The sequence below is a fragment of the Aulonocara stuartgranti genome (genome assembly GCF_965226115.1).
Source record: "Aulonocara stuartgranti genome assembly, chromosome: 7".
In the NCBI taxonomy this organism is placed as follows: domain Eukaryota; kingdom Metazoa; phylum Chordata; class Actinopteri; order Cichliformes; family Cichlidae; genus Aulonocara; species Aulonocara stuartgranti.
The window spans coordinates 66,829,239-66,851,164 of NC_138945.1; the positions used below are offsets into that span (position 1 = coordinate 66,829,239).

At 40.8% G+C, this 21,926-nt stretch overlaps 2 protein-coding genes across 2 annotated transcripts; one reads left to right on the forward strand and one right to left on the reverse strand.

The window, feature by feature from the left end:
- Positions 1 to 284: 284 nt before the first annotated feature.
- Positions 285 to 2,314, forward strand: bida (BH3 interacting domain death agonist). Its single transcript, XM_082542832.1, has 4 exons — positions 285 to 519; positions 764 to 1,037; positions 1,489 to 1,622; positions 1,806 to 2,314. The coding sequence occupies exons 2-4, from the start codon at positions 782 to 784 to the stop codon at positions 1,998 to 2,000; spliced, it is 585 nt and encodes a 194-aa protein (XP_082398958.1). The 5' UTR covers positions 285 to 519; positions 764 to 781; the 3' UTR covers positions 2,001 to 2,314.
- Positions 2,306 to 21,795, reverse strand: bcl2l13 (BCL2 like 13). Its single transcript, XM_082542825.1, has 7 exons — positions 21,664 to 21,795; positions 20,510 to 20,714; positions 18,244 to 18,333; positions 15,275 to 15,431; positions 11,455 to 11,527; positions 11,157 to 11,285; positions 2,306 to 5,141 (listed from the first exon to the last, which is right to left on the reverse strand). The coding sequence occupies exons 2-7, from the start codon at positions 20,649 to 20,651 to the stop codon at positions 4,068 to 4,070; spliced, it is 1,665 nt and encodes a 554-aa protein (XP_082398951.1). The 5' UTR covers positions 20,652 to 20,714; positions 21,664 to 21,795; the 3' UTR covers positions 2,306 to 4,067.
- Positions 21,796 to 21,926: the final 131 nt, after the last annotated feature.

Below are 21,926 nucleotides of genomic sequence, written 5' to 3' on the forward strand. Positions count from 1 at the left end.
ATAAATATTTTCCTGTCACAATTTCTAGAGGCATTAAATGGCAAATATGTTATTTAAATAGTCAAAGTAGGTGGATAAGTCAAATGGGACTTACAATATTCGCTTTCTTAAGCTTGTGAAAACATGTCCAGAAGAAATATAGCTGTGGGACTATTTTAATGTAACATATTCAGTCAAAAATGACCATGATTAAACGTATATGCGTTTTGACGCCTTCCGGGTAGTTTGGAGTCAACACCGTGTATGCCAGTCAAAAGATACATAAGCAGGCAAAATTCAGACGGTATTTAAAGGCGTCATGACGCAGTAGCGGAAACTGTTTTAAAGACTGAAGCTAGTTGGCAGTCTGCCGCATACATAAGTTTTCACTTCACGCAAATAAGTTAACGTAGGTGACGTAAAAGCGTGTAAGCGAAACGAATCGATATTTGATGTCATTTTGGTGTTAGGTATACTTTAGCTGCCTGTTATACTTTTAGTTTGTTCGACGTTAAACAACTTTGACGAGCCGAGCCCAAGGTAAGCTAACGTTAGCATTAGCTTAAACTATTTTTTTTCTTTATCCACTTGAAATCCAGTTATTAAAATACAAAATTCCTAAACTTCCTCTGTTTTGACTGACATCGCTTAAATATCGGTTGGGAACTGACTTTTTCCTCTCTCTCAGCGACTGTCAGAAACAAATTTCGATGTAATGTTAAAGTGTCCGGTTGTGGCATCTTCACTGCTATTATATTATTTAATATCGTTATTTTTATCTAAGGGCTCAGGCTGGTTGTAGATGGACCTCTCGACTACTCGGGTTACGGCGAGTGAGCTCATTTTCGCCTTCCTTCAAGAGGGCCATGAAAGCGCAAGCTACATGAAGGAGCTTCACTCGCTAGGCGAACAGTACAAGTTTTCTTGGGACATCAACAGCAACGGGCACGACGCACGTAACCTGGATAATGGAGAGCTTGAAACTGATGGTTATCATCCAAGCAACATCGGAGTCTCTATACAGGATCTTCACCCCATAGTGGATCTACAGATCCGGGGTAAGTAAAGTAAAACGATGTAAACTGTACTGTCTACAGTCAAGTTTGGTGCCACAGTCATCAGCTGTTTATTTATTTATTTTTAATCAACAATGAGCTGTGTGTGGCAGTTTTTGAGACAGTGTAATAAAATAAATGTTTTATAAACATGTCGAGTTAAGAGACCTGATCAAATATATAGTTTGACCCAGATGTTTGCAAATAGTGCCATATTTTCTAAAAGTTATGCCACTAAATCACAATTGACTGAGTTGTTTCCAGTTAATAACAAAACAACTGAAAGTGAAACCAGGAAATGACCCTGACTCTGTTGTTTATGCTACAGAGCTGAAGTTAATTAGCAGTAGTCCAGAATGTTAAAATTGTCTTAATGGAAACTATAGAAACACGACTTCAGCCATAAATGTTAAACTTTACTCTGACTAATGCAATTGTATTTTTTTTGCTGCAGGAAATCATGAACAGGCTGCAGCTGTTCTTGAGGTTGCACGAGCATTGGGAGAAATCGCTGCTCAGTTTGAAGACAGAATTGTTACTGAAGCTACCAGGAACCTGAGCAACAGCATATCAACCTCCCCTCTTCAAGTGAGTATGGGTTCAGCTAGAGGACTACTCAGTGCACAAACTAGGTGTAAACGAGAGCTAGTTTTAAATATGCCAGTGAAAAACTAATGTGGATATATTGAGATTACCCTAGTGATGCCACACCAGGTTGGTTTTATTTTGAGCCCAAGTGTATGGACTGATCTATTTGTTTCTGCTTTCCAGAACTGGAAGGATTACCTTGCCTTTGAGGTAGAGAGGGTGATGATGCGTTGGGTAGGTCCTGACCTACCCCGGGAGAGAGTCATCATAGCCCTTGCACTTACACTGGTGAAGAGGGTGTGTGTGCAGACCCCACAGAGGTTGAGAAACCTTTTCCACACCGCCCTGCAGTACATCAACACTGCATGGGCTCTGTGACCGAAGAAAAGCTGTCTCTAAGGAAATGACAGTTACATCTGAAACTGCAGTTTGCGTCTCATGATTAGCCAACTGTGAAAGGAGTTTGTTGATGTGCCAGTGCCGAACACTTCTGAAGATCAAAATGAAAGCGTTAAACATGACACTTGAATTTCATTATTCCTTTTGTTTACTATTGCTTAAGTGTTATTTGTCTTTATTACTTAAAATGTTTACTTTATGTTGCTTATAAGTAGCATGATTAAAGTTTTTTCCTTCAGTTTAATTTCATTGTATATACACAAAAACAATAAATCACAGCTGAAGTAGTTTAATCTCTTTATTGTTTTTTGCTTCAAACAATGTTCTGTAGGAAACTCGAGGTACAAAATGCCATGTTGGGTATTGTTTTTGACATCCATCCTGCTCTGGACTTGTAAAGTTTCCCTTTGAAAGTAGATGTTACACTCATCAACTTAAACTACATTTGCAGTACTGAAGGTGACATGAACATTCATACAAATTCCTATAATATCTTTAAACTCAAATGATTTTGCGTGATAGCAGCAGTGAGGGTGTGTTAAGGACCAGGCTAACAGATTACATGAGTTCCTCATAAATTTCCCAGCTGTTTTCCCTCTGAGGGAATCAAAGGGAGATTCCACACTATTTGTTTCCACTTCCTGTTCAGTATATTATTTTGGTTTCTTGTGCTCTGCTGGTTTACTAGAATGTTCAGTGATTTCTTTAATGTAGTGTGAACGCAAAATCCAAAATTACAGCTACGTAAGAGGTTGAGTTTATTGTTTGTTCTGAAGACTTTCCTACAAATCATATTTGAAATGGTTCCAAGTGGTTTTGATTGTCTTTTGGCAACCTGATTTTGCTTTCAATAACTCTCAGCATGCTACTGCTTTTCTTTCTACTTGGGGAGGGAAGTATTATGTTGTCACTGGGGCAGACACTTACAAATGAACCTTTGTGGAACTAGTCTGGTATTATGAGCAGTGCCGCAATAAGGGAAAAGGGGACAAGGCAAAGTACAGAGGACCAAATAAAGATGCTGGGGCGCAAAAGCACGAAAGCAAAGTAACTGAAATGAGGGTGAGAGTAACTGGGATAGGTGGGAATAGAGATCCAGTCAAATTCAACCCTAAAAAAAATGTCAAATAAATAAACTAGATTGATTCAATGTGCTGCATTCATGCCCTACTTTTCTGGAGTAATTATAGCTCACTTTTCACTGAAAGTAATCGGTGGTTCTTGTTTGGCTAATGCAACCAAATATAGTAGATTTTAAAAAAAACAAAAAAAACATCTGGTTTCTGAAACAATATGCATCAAGATTTTTTTAAATGTTTTAAAACCACACTATATTTAAATTTATGTACTGATATCACAAATTTATTGTGCAATATGGACACGTTAGATTCATTTTTGGTTTCAATCGAAAATATCAAAAATACCATTCACTTCTATAGAAGTCTGTTTATGAAAGTATCAGATTTACTCACAGGGAGAAAAATATAAATAACCCTTTGTTGCGTAGGAGGCGGAAGAGCAAGAAACCCATATGTCGCACAACATCACAACTTATACTTGAGGTTTATGTTTCCTGTGAGAGCACTGTCAATTTTCAATCCAGCGTCGCTGACTCCAATGAAAGAAACAATGCAAATAGCAAACCAAGAGACACGACAGAAGCTGAATCTAAGCGAAGAGGGATAAAAGTTCACACACGCTTTTGTACTCAGTAATAAGTACAAAAGATTGGAGGCAAAAAGAAATTGGAAACAAAATTGCAACTGACCCCCAAAAGAAAAACAGAGAAAATAAGAAGTAGAGTGGAGTGCACCGTTTTCACATTTCTGTGTTTGCACCTGGTTGAAAGAAGCAGCGAGGGACTCCCAGCACTAAGGTTGTGGATGACAAGACATTCTGGTTTTCTGGGGGACACTTTCACACATTTTATACCTGGAGGATTTTTAAAAACTACTTTTAAGGAGAGTCTCACCGTATGTATGCAAATACCTTTATTCTACCTTAGCATTCTACACTCCCCGCTGCTGAGGATAACACTTTTTTACGCTATTTCCTCTGAAAGCGTATGAGAACAAAGGCTATAACAGCTGCAAGGACTGCCAGAGCAGCCCCTCCATAAAGCAACACTGGGAGCTCTGATTCTGGCTCCGGCTGCACTGGGGCCTCCTCAGCTGGTGCTTTGACAGGGGCCTCCACAGCCTCTGGAACTGGAGGTGCAGCGACCGTATCGTCTAGCTCTGCCACAGTCTCTGGTTCTGGCTGCGATTCCTTTGGCTGGTGAAACACAGTGATGGACTCTGGGTTCAGCTCTGGTTCGGACGCTAGTTCTAATGTGTAATCAGGCTCTGCTGGTGTTGTCGGGATTTCCTTGGCTGGAGATGGGACTGCCATTTCAGCAGGCACTGGATCGGTCACTGGGGCAGTGACAGCAGCTGGTTCTGGCTCAGGCTCTGGTTCCACTGCAGGAACAGACAAAGGTACTGCAGGTTCAGCTTCAGTGGGAAGGGCTTCAGCAGGTTCAGAGGCAGAGGGAAGCAGCTCTGGTTCTGAGGAAATGAATGAAGGTTCTGCAGACAAGCTTGCAGGTGTTTCTATCACAACTGGCTCTTCTAATGAAATCAGGGAAGCTGGAGGTGTGGGGTCTGCCTCAGCTGTCACTGGTGCAGGTGCGGTCTGGACTCTTAATTCCTCCCTGAGCTCAGCTAGCTCACTGTCAGTGCCTAAAACACTCATCATGCTTTCTTCTATCACTCCGCCTTCACTGCCTTCCTCCAACAGCTCGGCTTCCTCGCGCTCCACATGGACGATGTCCGAGTTTGAGGAGTTGTTTTCACTACGCTCCTCGACCAGAGCAACACCCTCGTTGCTGTCCAGGCTCTTGATGTCTTCAGGGTCCATCGCACCAACCTGTGCCCACGACTCGTGGCCAGCCAGAGACACAGGTAAGCTTTCTGTCTGCCAGGAGCTCTGCTCGCTGCTGTTGTCTCCGGTGCACAGCAGTGACGAGGGAGGGCTGATCTGGTCGTGATCCTGGTCTCCTGAGAGGATGTAAATGTCGTTGCTGTCTTCGGCAATAGTCACACCTCGCTCTTCATCCAACACGAGGCTGAATACTTCACCCTGTGGCACACAGAAACAAACGTGACACTTACATTCAATTCATTAGTTGAATTTGTTACAATCTCTGTGTTTTGTTAAAGTTTAGTCTCTGGTTGCAACATCAGAGGCCACCTTCTCCCAAGAAAACCAGCTTAAGAAATATGAAATAAAAGAAATAAAACAACAATTTTAGCAACATGTAAAAGTTTCTCAGTAGTCATAAAATTATAACCAAGAATAAGTTATAAGGTTACATAATAGGAATTCAGAATAGGACTGCTATATGGGGGGGGGGGGCTTTTGCAGACTAAATCCACACTTGTTTTATCTTCTACGCCACCTAGTGGTAAACAACAGAGGAAGGAAGCATCTGTAAGCTGAGGTCTTGATATGTAACATGCAAATATAACCATGTGAGTGAGAATAACACAGGGCTGAGTTTGCTGGAAGAAAATCCATTTAAATAAGTTTCATAAATCAATATATCGAAGCTTAATATATTAAAGTAAGTTTTATCATGCAAACATTTAGCAAAGAAAAATTTTTTTTTTTTTAATATGAATGCACATCACTGCACTGACCATGCAGTGATGTGACGCTTAACTTACAATTTGTGGTTCAAAATAGGCAACTGACCAAGACAAGCAGTGAAATCAAACATCACAACAGTCCTGTAGCTCCAAGGCGTCAACTTTGGACTTTGCACATTAACATTTCTCTATCACAACAAAAATCACTCCCCATTGGATCTGTTGCAATAATATAAAACAGAACTTGCTACAGAAAATCGTGATTGCTACGGCTCCAACTCCAGTTTATGCAAGAGGAACATATATGCCAATACTATACTTTGTTAGTATTCATAAATGAAATCCAACCTCATGGCAACACAAGAGGGAAATCTAAGGAAATCACTAGAGTCAGTAGGACCGATCCTCTGGGAGTCATTTATTTCTAAAGCTTTTGGCAATCCAACCAACACAAGATGAAAAGATTTAGCTTAGAAAGTAATAGGCTGACTAACCAAAAGAGCAACATACAAACCACCTTGTTGCACAGCATGCCGAGCAGGTAGATCTTGCAAATGATGCGTGCAAAAAAAATAAATAAACACATAATGTGAAACGAAAAGTCTGGATGTTGGCTAAAACAATTAGAGATACTAAACTGTGCTTGACTGAGGAAGTTAAGCTTGTATCTGACATGGCCAGGCTTTTCTGCTGTGTTGCATGTCACATAGGTGTGACCTGAGCTGATGAGATTCAAACAGACAGTTCAGGCACGCAGTGTTAGTCAAACAGGGAGGGTGAGTGTTTGTGTGAGCATCAGATAGAGGGGTTCAGACAGCCGCCAGCAGCTTCATCTGAAATAAGCAGAATATGTCAGCATGTTCTTCATGGTGCCCCTGACCAAACAGTTGGATCTGATCAACTCACACGTCAACGTCTGAACATGTATTTAAACATGTTTTGTTTTTTTAGAAAACCTACAAGCCGTGAAGGTCATTTTCCTTACAAAGAGACTCAGTGCTGTGCGCGGCAGCTGCATCCTGGGAAGCAGGACAGAGATTAAATCCAACAGCGTTTCATCGTTATCCAACATTTGCTTTCTGCATAAGCTGATTTGAATGTAGAAGAGCAGGAGTGTTTCACAAAATCCTCCCCTCTCAGGACACAGCCTGCACATCAGCTCGACACAGCAGGTTAATGTTGCCATGTGGTAAAAAAATAAAAAATCCACAGCCAAAGAGACACTGGTATTCTTTAAAATTCTATTTAGTTTATGGTTTGTGTTTTCAGCAATAGCTATGACTGCACTGGAGACCACACCTATGAACTATAGTAATACAAAGACTATTACTGACCAACTATATGACCACATATTTTAAAGTTAGAGTACCAGTAATAAAGCTTGAATATAAAGCTTATAAAGTTTAGGATTAAACTAAGAAACACGATGAAAAACTTACATACAAACATACCTGAGAAGACATGCAAACTAAACTTTCTTCAATGCTTCAGGTTGTCCCTCAGAAACACAGAGTGGGAAAACTCTAGGCTTTGTTGCTCTGTTCTCAGGCTCAGTTCTCCACCCTTGCCCTAAGACAAACTATATAAAACCACTGCACATTCTTGTTGCAGAGCCAAAGGTGTACAGCCTACCTGTTACTACTCTGCTTTTTAACTGGCTCTCTGCAACCCAAGGTTAAATAACATTGTAATTAAACACTGAAGCAGAAAGCTATCACTGAGGGTAAGAGTAAGAGTAACATAGCCACTGCCCTGGTGACTCATTTCTGCTGATAAATCAACATTAGTTACACTGGCATGGCCGTCGCATACAGTCAAAATCCTACAAATGCTGCAAATCCAAACATCAGATCTGACAGAGTTGTCACAAAAAGCAAACGCTCCACATCAACAAGTGAATTACTAATATTCAGTTTGGGGATTAGTCAGTGTAACGGTCACTGGTTAGTATGCACCCTTGGCATTTATATGAGCATTATGTAATCACTGGTCCTGCAAGGGGTCACACAGCTGATCGAGCTGAATAAAACAAAGTGCTGAGAAAGACAAGAAAAACCAGGAGCCAGCTTTAAAAAGGAAAACCTAAAGTTGAAATGTGTGACAACATTTACCAACGTCAGGGGCCATCGTTCATCTGCTATGTAACACCAGTTCTTTGCTGGGGATAAGATTTTAACACAGCACGGTTATTTATTTATTGTTTTACATTAAAGACTTCTTTGTTTTCACAAATGGGAAATAATTAACAGCAACAAAATAAGCAAACAGACACAAATTTCACCACAGGTCCCCACATCCCTATTTTTAAACTAACTTATCCCTCAGAACTGCTGTGGAGGCTTCTTTCGCATCGTTTCAGGCGACGCTTCCCTTTTCACAGAAGGAATGTTCATCACCATGAACGCATCCTCGCTTTTGGCCAACAACACACTATTTATCAGCTTCTCTTCTGCAACATCTTTATTACTGACAGAAAAACAGACACATTGCTATTATTTTACATTGTGTAATCCAGTTTTAGCATTTCACATTACCCTGGCTTTCATTAGCACACTTCATCCCCACCCCATAAATAATCCCTACAGATGCAGCATTGTGAAACTGACCACCACATGCAGGGTGTGACATGCTTGACTGTCTGAGATTTGAAAGTGTTTATGGAATCACACGTCTCCACACCACTTCTGGGGAAGCACCTTTTAAAAATAAAATAAAAATCTTATTGCAACAGAGTGTCTTGTTGTGTGCAGCTACACAATCTGCAATCAGTAAATATTGGGTTTTAGCCAAACATCGCTGACAGTGTTAGTGTTGTGGGTAGCTGGGGGAGCAGAAAAAAAATGAATGTCTGTCCTGCTTCATCACTGCCAATCAGCCAGTGTCCTGCTGCTTCAGCAGCTTTTTACAGCAAAGGACAAGCGGGTCAGTCAAGCACCTGGTGATGATGTTTTTAGGGGATTATTAGTTATTTTGGGGGCTTCCTCAGCCTGCGCAGACACTCTGTTGGTCCACATTCATGCTGATGCAGTGTCACAGTGATGCACATATTAAAGCCCAGAGCAGGCCAGAGGATGCTTACATAACACGGGAAGCACAGTTACACTGCACAGGGTGTAGCGTGATATGGCCTGACAGGACAAAGACTCGGGCCTTTAAAGCACCTCAGCCTTAAAATATCATCATTGTTTCTAAGCAGGGCAGCTTGTTCCAGTATACAAAACAGAGGACTATATATTTCTTTACTGCCTTTAAAGATATGGTGTTTTGAATATCAAATATGCAGCAATAAAGTAATGTATGTCTTTAATATATTTTTCTCCGAGTGTAGAGGTGCAATTATCTGTTTGGCACCTTCAAGTTTTGGGCTTCATGTTCCATTATACTCTCAAGGACGGCAATATGAATACTGAACACTCAGTTCTTATGCAGCATTTTTACTTTCAGATGGACAGCAGGACACCAACATCATGCGAGCACAACGACGACAAGCTTCAACATCTCCTCAAGGTTTTTTTGTTTTTATCACCTCACCCATCGTCCCCCCGTGTGCCCCCCTGACTGTCTATTGTCTGACAGCTACTTTTGTCCTTGCCAAATGAAGTGTACGCCACATTAGGGCCATACAAATCCTTTGTGTATTCTGATGTAACTGACAAAGCCATTAATCGAGCAGCCCATACCTAACTTGCATTTCAGTGTCCTAACTCGGCAGACACAACAGAAACTTTTTCCAATATCCTGTAAAGTACAAAAACAACAAAGACCCTTTTTGTTGATTAATATACAACTTTGATAGATGCAATAAAAAAAACTTCATTTACTCTCCTCCTTGTTGTGGAAATTTACATCTCACGGCCTCATATGTCAAATGTTAACAACAGTAAGCAGAGTACTGGTAGGAAGTAAAGACCTTTTTAGCTTCTTAAAATCTGTCACTGCTGCACACAGCCACACATGCACGCATGCAGACAAGCACGCATCACAAGTAAACCATCTTACCTGAGCGTGAAAGTTGTGAAATGTAAGTGTGAACGCACAAAGCCCCAGAGAGTCAAAAAAGACGGTTTGAGATGGAGTGCAGGTAGAAAGCCAGCTGGAGCTGTGCATGCAGACAGCTGTCAAACTAATGGAGATTTCACTTTGCCCTGACTGCGCTCATCCCTCCCTCCTTCGTGCCCTCTCCTTTCCACAGCCTCTTCGTGCACTCCCTCTCTCTTTTCAGTTCATCACTCCATTGCCGATCGTGCCCGAGCCTATCATCCGTTCATCAACTATGACATAACACAGAGAAAGAATGTAGCTTTGTTTGAAGCCAGCGTACTGTGTTCACATAACGCTGTGTGAGACCAGCCAGAGCACGACAATGATGTAATGGCGACCAGAGCAGCAGTTAACATGTCAAGTCACGTGAACGTTCGTCAACGTGGCCTCGTTAATAGCAGAGCACCGCACAGACTCCCTAAGTACAACGGCGAAGGGCTGCATTCTGGCAAATACTATCTCTGCAAAAATGTAAACCTAGAAACAAAGTTGCACAAGTTGCTTATCTATGATAATAAGAAGCCATGGAGAGAGTGAGCCTGCAGCCAAGCATCGTGACTTAGATGTGGAAGGACAACTTGCACGGCTAAAGGAGTATTTGCTAGACTTTCATTCATCAACAGCGACAGTTTACATGAACAGGGTTTATATTTAATATGAAAACACTCCACAGAACAGAAGTACTGTCCTATTTTTGCCTGACAATTTTCAGAGTTTATGGTTATTGGCCCAAAGAAACGTAGCAGTAAATACACTGTATACATAACAGTGTGGTTATTTATATAGAAGCAGAGAATTTATAGCCATGGGTATTATGATGCTCATTTTAATCTAGCAAACCAATGCATTTCTTGTAGCTCACTGATGCCCTCATCTGGCTATCAAGAGGTGTGTACATCTTTCTAGGCTGGTGCAATAAAGTTTTCCACTACGCAGCATCTTTTCTTCCTGTTTTATGTACGCATGCTCTGCACAGTCCTAATAATATTTACTCCTTAATAAAACTTAAGTCTCAGTAGGCTCTGTCCTTGATTATTCTAAAATTAGTCACCACACCTGCAATCTAAGATAGTTTTTAAGTATTTCTAAACTGGGAATATAGTTTTCTTAGTTTTTACTGGGGTAGCTCAGGTGGCAGAGCAGGTCAGCCACTAACCAGAAGGTCGGTGGTTCGATCCCAAATATCTTTGGGCAAGATACTAACCCCATGTTTGCCTACTGGTGGTGGTCAGAGGGCCCGGTGGCGCCTGTGTCCGGCAGCTTCGCCTCTGTCAGTGCGCCCCAGGGCAGCTGTGGCTACAATGTAGCTGCCATCACCAGTGTGTGAATGACTGAATGTAGTGTAAAGCGCTTTGGGGTCCTATACAAATGCAGGCCATCTTAAAATTGTATTAGATTGTTAGATTGGACTTTCAGGTAATTAGACTTATTTATAATGTATTTTCCCCTTTATTTAAAAACTCACCCATCCCCCAAGCTGAGTGATGTAGTCTGCCTCGTTCTCCTCTAGGAAGTGAAGCCCCAGGTCCAACAGAGTCATCACAGACTGGCCTTCACTTTGTAGAGCCTGGAGCAGCACTAACGGAACAAGCACCTGGTGGCAGTGGTGACGAGAGACAGAAAGCAGTTCATTCACAAGGATAAGAGACATAAATCTGACACCTCTCTCTTGTTACTAGGAGAAAATCTAACTGGAAACATTGCACCTTTTGCAAATTATGTCTCACTTCTAATCAGTGAAGCAGAACTCACGGCTCACTCACCTTGCTCCAGCCTCCCGGTGTGTGTGTTGAGAGCTCCAGTGTTGTGCATCTGAATCTCTGATAGTCCAGAGGTCTGAAAACACAGACATTACCATTAGTATTAAACACATGATCTTCATGTTGAGGAGGTTAAAGGTTTTGTACTTTACCTACCACATGTAACTGTTTACCAGGACTACTTTTACCTTAGGTAAATTGATTACAACAACTGAGGAAGTAGCAGCAACACCAGTTATCAACCTAGATCACATTTTAGCACCAAATAACTATTATTATCTTATAGATATTTAATCTTCTTTGCTACAGTTTCATGTCATTATCTTTACTTATAGCCAGCTCCTGTAAGAACAAGGTGCTAATGCCTCTGCTGTCTGCGTGGGGAGGGGCTACACTGATTCATCATTAAAATAGCAGAAGAGTTTTTATTTCCGTTTTCTACTACAGGCAACCTCACAGGGGGAACAACAAGACAAACTATGGCGAAGACCACACAAACCTAACACGATAGAGTTTAAGCTGTTATTTAAAACATGAAGCATTACCATCTCAGATTAAAAACTAAATTACAACACTGCACAAAACTAAACTAGCTCTACCCTGGGGCAAGAGTAGAATAATGAGCTAATGTTAGGTCAAAAGTATGTTGGTTGTTTTACTTATGATGGCAGTTTAATGAATGTGCACTTGGATCAGCAGTCTTTATCAGTCAGCCACTGAACTCTACGACCTGAGCAGCTCGTAATTTTTTTATTGTCCTCGATAAAAGTTCTCTCATGAATCATTTCAGTAGGATTCATGAGATGTGCAGTGTTTTGGTTTCACTTTTATCATCAGTATACAGGCTAACCCTGGGAACATAAAAGCTCGTAGACATTTCCAGCATATCTGAGTTGATACTGAACGCTGTATGTGCTCCAGTGGCTTCAGGATTTTATGGTTTACTAGTTTAGGAAAGTACAGAAGTAACAATGTAATGCAAGTCAAAACCAAAAGATCTAAAAGAAAACTGTGTCTGTATGACACTGTTTTGTGTCCACTTAGTTCACACTACCTTTACTCTAAAAAAACCCCAAACATTCAGAATTAAAAGGACTGTCAATAAATGTTAAAGTTCAAAAGTGCATTACCTTGATAGCGAGCAAATACCTGCAGTGTATCAACAGTGACTGTGTCAGTCCTTCGAGATAATAACACTTTTCTCACACAGTAACAACTGCAGTAGAAACATGGCTGCTGTACTTAATGTAGATTACCGTACCTATACATCCATAATGGCAAAACGAATGGAAAAAATACTCCCTAACCTCAAACCCAGGATAACACACGACGCACTTTACACATAATGAACTATATACAACATACAGAGCAGGCTGTGATCCTCAGTCTTGAAGCTGAAAAGGCATTTGACTCTGTTTGTTGGCCTATGTATGTATACCTATATAGAGTCTTGCATAAATTTGGTTTTAATGAGCCGGTAACAAATAATGTAAAGGCATTATATGATAACCCGACTGCAAGGCTTAGGATTAATGGTCACCTAAGTCAACCTCTAACATTGGAGAGGGGAGTGAGACAAGGCTGTGCCTGCTCTCCTCTTGTCTTTGCCATATTTCTGGAGCCACTAGCCCAACATATAAGGCAAAACAGAAAAGTCGCAGGTGTTACACTAAATGATGTGGAACATAAAATAGCATGCTACGCCGATGATGTACTCTTATTCCCAAAAACACCCGAGGAGTCTCTGCCAGAGGTAATGAACTGTCTTAAAAACATTGGCTCAATAACAGGATATAAACTGAATTTAAATAAAACTGAAGCCCTTCCCTACAATTATAGTCCTTCTGAAAAGCTCAGACAAGCACATCCACTGAAATGGAACACAGACTCAATTAAATACCTGGGTGTAAGACAGAAATTACAACCATTTATATCAAAGAGTCAAAGAGGACCTTACAAATTGGAATCATATCCCATGTCTGAGCATAAGCTCTAGAATAGAAACCATCAAAATTAATGTTTTACCGAGATTTTTATATTTGTTTCTGACCCTCCCACTCCAGATTAATCAAATGGATTTTACTGAATGAGTCAAAACGATCTCTAGATTCATATGGCAAGGCAGACGACCCAGAATACGATACAAAACATCACAACTGCCCAAAGAGAACGGCGGCTGGGGACTACCATGTTTAAAAAAAAACACTATACTTCAGCAATGATCAGGGCAGTGTTGCACTGGTGTGATCCCTCATATGTAGCAGCATGGAAAGAAATGGAATGCAAAACAATAACCATATGCATATACAGGCAGTTCTAGCAGATAAAAATCTACAGGACTACATTTCCAAATTAAGAAATCCTTGGGTAAAGGCCACAGTAGGGGTTTGGAAAGTGGTGGTAAAAGAAAAAAAAACTGGAGAAGGATATAAAAATATTAAAATGGTGTGCATATGAGTCGGATATGAGCATATGAGCAAATCAAATAGACCCTAGTTTTAAAAACTGGAGAGATAAAGGAATCACGTCGATATGCGGTATTGTAAAGGAAGATGAAATTATGAGTTTCCAAACTTTAAAGCAAATGTTTCATTTAGAAAACCAAGACCACGATAGATACGTACAGTTAAGAAACGTTTATACTCGAAACATTAAAAACCAAATACCCACTACAGCGAGGCCATTTACCCAACTCTTTGTAAATGCTTATAAGTCAGAAATGAAGAAAGGTGTAATCTCACAAATATACAAAAGTCTTCATGATCTCAACAATTATTCAACAAAGTATATAAAAGAAAGATGGGAGAAAGAGGGAGGTCAGACAATCACAGAAGAGGAATGGCGATACATTTGTTCTTTTCATTGGAAAAGTAGAACATCACATATATGGAAGGAGTTCTGCTGGAAAAGCTTTTTCGTTTTTTCATTACCCCAGCTTTAAAGGCGCATTATGATGATGGAAGTTGTGAATGTTGGAGGAAATGAAACAGCACACCACTACCATATGTTTTGTGATTGTAAGAATATTAAGAACTACTGGAGAGAAGTCCATAAAGTGATGCACAACATATTTAGTACATATTTACCCTTTGATTTCAAATCCAGATTTTTAGGATACAAACCCTCAGACATAAGAGAGAAATACTTACTTTGTGTGCTGCTAGCTGCAACTGACCAAAAGGTGTCTGACACAGGATCCACCAACATTAAACAGCTGGACTGATGTAACTTTTGAGATTTATAAGATTAGTGAATTTTGAGTATGAGAAATTTGTAAAACACTGGGGAAAATGGCTCCGCTATGCGAGTTCTACAAGGCCAGATATCGCTGATATTCATCACTGAAGGAATGGTTGTTTACATTTTTGTCTGTTTTTTATAATAACATGTACTAATGCTATGTCACCATCTGCTACTGAGTGTGTTGGCTTTTCAATTGCCCTCTCTGGATGTATATAGTTACAAACGGTGTCTGTCTGTACATGTTTCTTTGTTTTGGTTTTTTCCCTTTTCTTTCTCTTTTTTCATACCTGCGTGAAGGAAAAGTATTTGAAGTGATGGCGGTCATCCAGACTACTGTACATATATGAGAACAAAGGAAGCCATCAAATACTGTACATTTTATTTTATGCATAACTTCAATAAACATAGCTGTCGGAGTTGTATGCAGTCCAGAGAAGCACCAATAAACTTAAAGCAAAAAAAAAAAGCTGCTGATTTAGCTTCACTTTTGTCAAAAGGGTCTCCGTTACTTATTGACGCCAGTGTTACTATCGTGCAGGCTGCTTTTTGCAAACACACAGCCACAACTCTACAAACTCACCCTGTGAGGAGTGTGTGTACGGCTGCTGACAGGTGTGTGTCGAGCTCTTGGGCCAGCCTGTCTCCCACTGCAGCCAGGCAGTCCTCAATGGAGTTCTCCGGGTTGGCTGGAGCGAACACCAGTGAATTGTGTCGGTCGAATCCCGTCCTGGAAAAGGCTGCAAGCAACACAGGTCACAGGACAGAGTGATATCGCTGACAGAAGTGCAGCTCGTTTAAAGGAGGTAGTCAAAGAAAGGGAAGAACACGAAACATAAAGAGTGTTTGTTTTAATTAGTGCGGCACTTCTGACTAACTTTTCTTTTTATTAAACCTCTAATAATAAGCAGTCCTACATATCATTAAACAAATATGTAAGACTGCTTTCTTCCATTTGCGCAACATCTCTAAAGTTAGAAATATCCTGTCTCAGAGTGACGCTGAAAAACTAGTTCATGCATTTATTACTTCCAGGCTGGACGACTGTAATTCATTATTATCAGGAAGTCCTAAAAACTCCCTGAAAAGCCTTCAGCTAATCCAAAATGCTGCAGCAAGAGTCCTGACAGGGACTAGAAAGAGAGAGCAGATTTCTCCTGTATTGGCTTCTCTTCATTGGCTTCCTGTTGAATCCAGAATTCAAAATCCTGCTCCTCACATACAAGGTCTTAAATAATCAGGCCCCATCTCATCTTAATGACCTTGTAGTACCATATCACCCTATTAGAGCACTTCGCTCTCGCTCTGCAGGCCTACTTGTTGTTCCTAGAGTATTTAAAAGTAGAATGGGAGGCAGAGCCTTCAGTTTTCAGGCCCCTCTTCTGTGGAACCAGCTTCCAGTTTAGATTCAGGAGACAGACACTATCTCTACTTTCAAGATTAGGCTTCAAACTTTCCTTTTTGCTAAAGCATATAGTTAGGGCTGGACCAGGTGACCCTGAATCCTCCCTTAGTTATGCTGCAATAGGCAGCTGGGGATTCCCATGATGCACTGGGTGTTTCTCCTTCACTCACTATGTGTTAACAGACCTCTCTGCACTGAATCATACTTGTTATTAATCTCCGTCTCTCTTCCACAGCATGTCTTTATCCTGTCTTCCTTCTCTCACCCCAACAGCAGCAGATGGCCCCGCCCCTCCCTGAGCCTGGTTCTGTCGGAGGTTTCTTCCTGTTAAAAGGAAGTTTTTCCTTCCCACTGTCGCCAAAGTGCTGCTCATAGGGGGTCATATGATTGCTGATGACTGTATGTATGACTCCGTATATGGTCTGTATGTATTATTGTAACTGAACTAATGTCTGAGATCCTGTTAATGAGACTCATAAATCATATTTACTTAAGAATAACATTAAAGCATCTTAGACTAGTGAAACACGATGAAGCAACCACCCACGTGTGTGAGCTGTGAAAGAAAGACAAAAATCCTCATTTTTAAACCAGAGTGAGACAAAACAATCATTCACTTAAAATCAAAATCAGCTTTTCTGTGACCAACCACAGCGATCTGCAGCAATATTCATGCTTTTTGGAAAGAAACCAAAGAGCTTTAACTGTACATGTGTCATACTTGCACACTGAACTTAATTTTGATCAACTTCAGTTTAAAAACTTAAGACCAGACTAGTGATGGTGTTCAGTGCTTTTGAAGGCTAATCTCTGGAACTACAGTTAGGTCCATAAATATTTGGACAGAGACAACGTTTTTTAATTTTGGTTTTTACCACAATGAATTTTAAATTAAACAACTCAGATGTAGTTAAAGTGCAGACTTTTAGCTTTAATTAAGTGGTCTGAACAAAAGGATTGCATGAGAATGTCTAAAACTAAAGCATTTTTAACTCAATCCCTTCATTTCAGGGGCTCAAAAGTAAATGGGAAAATTAAATAACTGAAAATAAAATTGTCAATTCCTAATACTTTGTTGAAAACCCTTTGCTGGCAATGACAGCCTGAAGTCTTGAATTCATGAGCATCACCAGATGCTGGGTTTCCTCCTTTTTAATCCTCTGCCAGACCTTTACTGCAGCAGCTTTCAGTCGCTGTTTGTTTTTGGGCTTTTCTGTCCAAAGTTTAGTTTCCATCAAGTGAAATGCTCAACTGGGTTAAGATCGGGTGTCCGACTTGGCCATTCATGAATATTCCCCTTCTTTGCTTTAATAAACTCCTAGGTTGCTTTGGCTGTACGTTTTGGGTCATTGTCCGTTTGTATTATCAAACGCCGCCCAGTCAGTTTGACTGCATTTAGCTGGATGTGAGCAGACAGTCTGTCTCTGAACACCTCAGAGGTCATTCAGCTCCTTCTGTCCTGTATATCACATCATCAATAAACACCAGCGTCCCAGAGCCACTGGCAGCCGTACACACCCAAGCCATCACACTCTCTCCACTATGTTTTACAGACGATGTGGATGCTTTCGATCGTGACCTGTTTCACGCCATCGCCACACTTTTTTTCTTGCCCTCATTCTGATAGAGGTTGATCTTGGTCTTTTTGTATTTCTGAGTTCACCGGTGCTTTCTTTCTTTCTCAGGATGTACCAAACTGTACATTTTGCCAGTCTTAATATTGTAACAGTTTCTCAGATGTGTTTATTTTCTGTTTTCGCAGCTTAAGGATGGCTCGTTTCACCTTCCTGGAGAGCTCCTTTGACCGCATGTTGTCTGTTCACAGCAAAATCTTCCAAATACAAGCACCACACCTCAAAACAAATCCAGGCATTTTATCTGCTTTTTTGAAAACAACATAATGAAGGAATTGCCCACACCTGCCAATGAAATAGCCTTCAAGTCAATTGTCCAATTACTTTTTGTCCCTTTAAAAAGAGGCTGGCAAATGTTGAGGAGCTGAAACTCCTAAACCCTTCATCCAATTTGAGTGTAGATGCCCTCAAATGAAAGATGAAATTCTACACATTATCTCCATTATGTAACTAGTTTCAGTAAACAAATATATATGGACCTAACTGTAGCTGTGTATGTTTGTGATCACTTACAGGCGGCAATTTCGCCATCCAGTTCTCTCAGCCCTTCCTCTATTTGCTCCTTTATCACTCTGGATCTTGTTTTCTCAGCCTCTGCATCTCCTGAAAGAGATAAACAAACATGAAATATGAACCACTGTCGCTCCATCCTTCATTCTTTCTGGCTCTCTCCCATACAGTCGCCCTAGTTTTCATGCAAAACTTCCCCAAATGTCTTAAAACACGACTAAAGAAAAGCTGTTCTGGAAATTCTGAATTGCTTTGACTGCATTTTAACAGGATATTGTGGTTGGACGGTCATTTCAGTGTGTGCCAGCTGTTTTTGTTGCATTTGCATGGTCGCTTTTTAAAGCAGTCCTTCTTTCAGCGCCTCAATAATCATTTTAGGAACCATGAACATATTTCAGAAAAGGTCATTTACACTGATGTCAACAGCTATTTTGTTATTGTTTTATGCATGTGTTTAGTTTTCTTTATGTAACTATTCTAACAACTTATAATAAAGTTGGTCATGTGGCTTTTTCGAAAAGGTTCATTGTCTTTTTTTGATTCATAAGAGTTATGCACTCACTAGTTTGTGATATAATCTGATAAATTAATTAGAGGATCTGACAAAGAATGGGTTAAGTTGCTAACACAACAAATATGGGATCTGACCTTTTATTAAATCATGAAATATTTAACAGGCTAGGATCAACATCAAAGTGGAAATTGGGCCAGATCTTGACTCCACTATAAGGATGAGCGGTTGATGCCGCGCACACCAACTTTCCTGGAGGAGAGAACCACCTTTGCAGGCAGCCGCTCCTCCTCAGCCTGACGAGCTTGAATTCAAAGCAAAAAACTGTTAATGGTTCTCAGTCATCGTGTGCACGAAGGCTATCAAGGCAGAGATCAATTATTTACAGCACCGAGTCTACACTGCTCAGGGTGTAATGAACCACGCAACACAAAGGCGCCAAGTGGGGCTGCACTGAATTTACACAAAAATACAATAAACCCTCAAAAAAATCAACTTTTACATTTGACCTCCCACCCCGGAGAGATGCAGGGATCATTTTATAATGTTCATACATGCAACCCAGAGGCACTGGTTATTTCCAGTGTGACTGGACTCCATTGGTTCAGTTTTAGTAGCTGACTTTTCTCAGTTTATGAAATCAAATACTGACATTTTTTAACAAAAAGCAAGAAGACACTCTGACAACTGGGATCTTGTTCTCTCAGGTCCCTGCATGGGTGCCATGAGGACCAGTGTTGGCTTTTCCTGGCCTTGGTGCTGTGTCAGCATTTAGACAGACAGCTAGCCAGACAACTATTTTGCTTTGGTCCACTGGTGTGTGAGTAATGCTACAGTGATTGCACATGACAGGCTGTCAGAAATTGGACCGGGTCAAGCGGAAAGCAGGGATCAGCCACTCATCTGCCATCTCCGCCCATTCCAAGCATGCACACAACAATAAAATGGACAGGAAATAAAAAGAACTCCCCCCCTCTCTCTCGTCTTCTTTTCCTTGCTCCAAATACATTTTTCAGATACCTCTGCTCCTTTACTTCCATGCATCATCCAAAGAGGCTCTCCAGCAGTCTTGTGCTCTCTTTAATCACTAAGATTTATTTCAGGATTAACGCTGTGAGGTCATAACTTGGTTTCACAAACTAAAAGAAACGAACAGCTGCTGGCATTTACCTTCACACATCCTTTCTCTAGTCTCACATAGCAGACACAGAAAATCATTACTATACTGTACATTTGTTCCACAACACCTCTTTTGGTATGCCGGGCATAAAAGGGAACAGGAAGAAAAATGTGAGCCAGCATGCCTGAAGCCATGTAACAGGGTTGTTGCAAAGACCTCTGTGAAGACACGACAGCTTTATGCACTCTGGTCACCATATTGGGTTATTGAAAGGATTCTAGCTGGGCTTTAGATGAGAATCCACTAAATCTATTGGTTTACAGACACTGGCTTCAGCTATCACGTTAAAGTGTCCATACAGGTCTTCTGAATGTGTTCTCCTGCTAAAGTCAGATTCCAGTCAGAGCCAAATTAAGCTGGCAAAACAGGTGGCTACGTGCCTACACACCCCAGATATTTTATGTTACAACCATGTGTGCATGTGAACGCCACTATTTGTGTGCTCTCTGAATGAAAGTGTGTGAGGGTTGTGTATGTGCACAGTGTGCAAAATGGGAAGAAAAAAAAACAACTGTTGCTCGTCTCATCAGCAATTTTTAATAAGAGGTTTGCCACAAATGCAAAGCATTTCCTCTCACCTTGAGCTGCAGCTGGTTGGTCTGATCTACCTGCAGGCACCATTCCTAGGTAGTTAAGCAAAATATATTTGGTTTCAAAATGGAAACCCTCAGGCACAGTGGCTGGGATTGAGGCAGAGGCGGTGGAGCCTGAGGTAGCCATCGAACAGATGTGTATCAGACTCTCAGGCACATTAATTCATACAGTCAAAGCTGGACGTCTCACCTAGGGAAAATAACAACCAGAGGAAGAATAATATCTCGTTAGAGGCACAATCGTTACAGCCTGAAGGATGGGCTGGCTGAGGCTGAGGCAGCCATTAATAAAAGCTAAGAAAATCTATATCTAAACTCTGGCATTGTATCATACAATATGTTATTTAATCTTAAAGAAAAAAGAAAAAAGAAAAAGCTGTTATATGAATGACATAAACAGATGCCGCCCTCAGGTTTACAGTGTCCTGCCCCCACTGCGTGCACTAAGGGGACAAATTGAGTGATTTTAGACTTATGTGACTGCATGGATCCCAACTGAGGACAGAAGAATGGGACAGGACATATTTGGGTACTTTTTTTGTGTCTAGATCATGATTTACACAACACATGTGGCAAACAGATGGTCGTTTTAAAAATCCCCCCAAAAACCCCCAAAACAATTTTCAAATAAAATGATCACTGCACAAATATGAAACACGACTTTAACCCCCTGTAACTTCTAAGTTAATCGCCCCACATGGTCCTCCAGAGACGAGGTGACACCAAGCGGACCAAAAATTCCATTCATGTCAAGTCTGCCAAATTAAACAAAATACTTCCGGGTTTAACTATCAAAATAAAATAATGTGTATAACCGAGTAATTAAAAAGTTCAATCATCAAATAACAAAGCGGCTACGATAATTACAGTAAATTAAATAAACACAACTATCCTCAAAAGATTTCAGTATGTCTGCAAAAAATAATCTACCAAATAACATAACCATTCGCTTTACTAACCAGACATGTAGCTTTGCTAATTAATTACCTGACTAATTACATAAGAGTCCGCTGCACCCCTCGCTGGAACACCCAAACTCACATGCAAGCTACTGTTAGCTAGCTTGACGTTACACGTTTTACGTGCTGGAGACTCAAAACTTCATTTTAACTTAAGCTCAGCGGGTGTCCGTTTCTTACCGTCCTTGTCCAAAGGCAACCAGATGTGGACAGACGACAAGCTGAACAGAATTATGAACACACACACACACACACACACTACTGTAGCAGAAGCCGGAGAGGGTAGCCCACCAATGGCAGGTAGCCGTTAGTACTCAGGGTGCTCTGGATGTTAGCGTACAAAACCGGCACCAGTCTTCCTGTCAGAGCCTTCATAATAATACTCACCTCTGCTACCGGACACCGTTCAACCTGTGGTCACAAGAGGAAACTTACGGAATTTA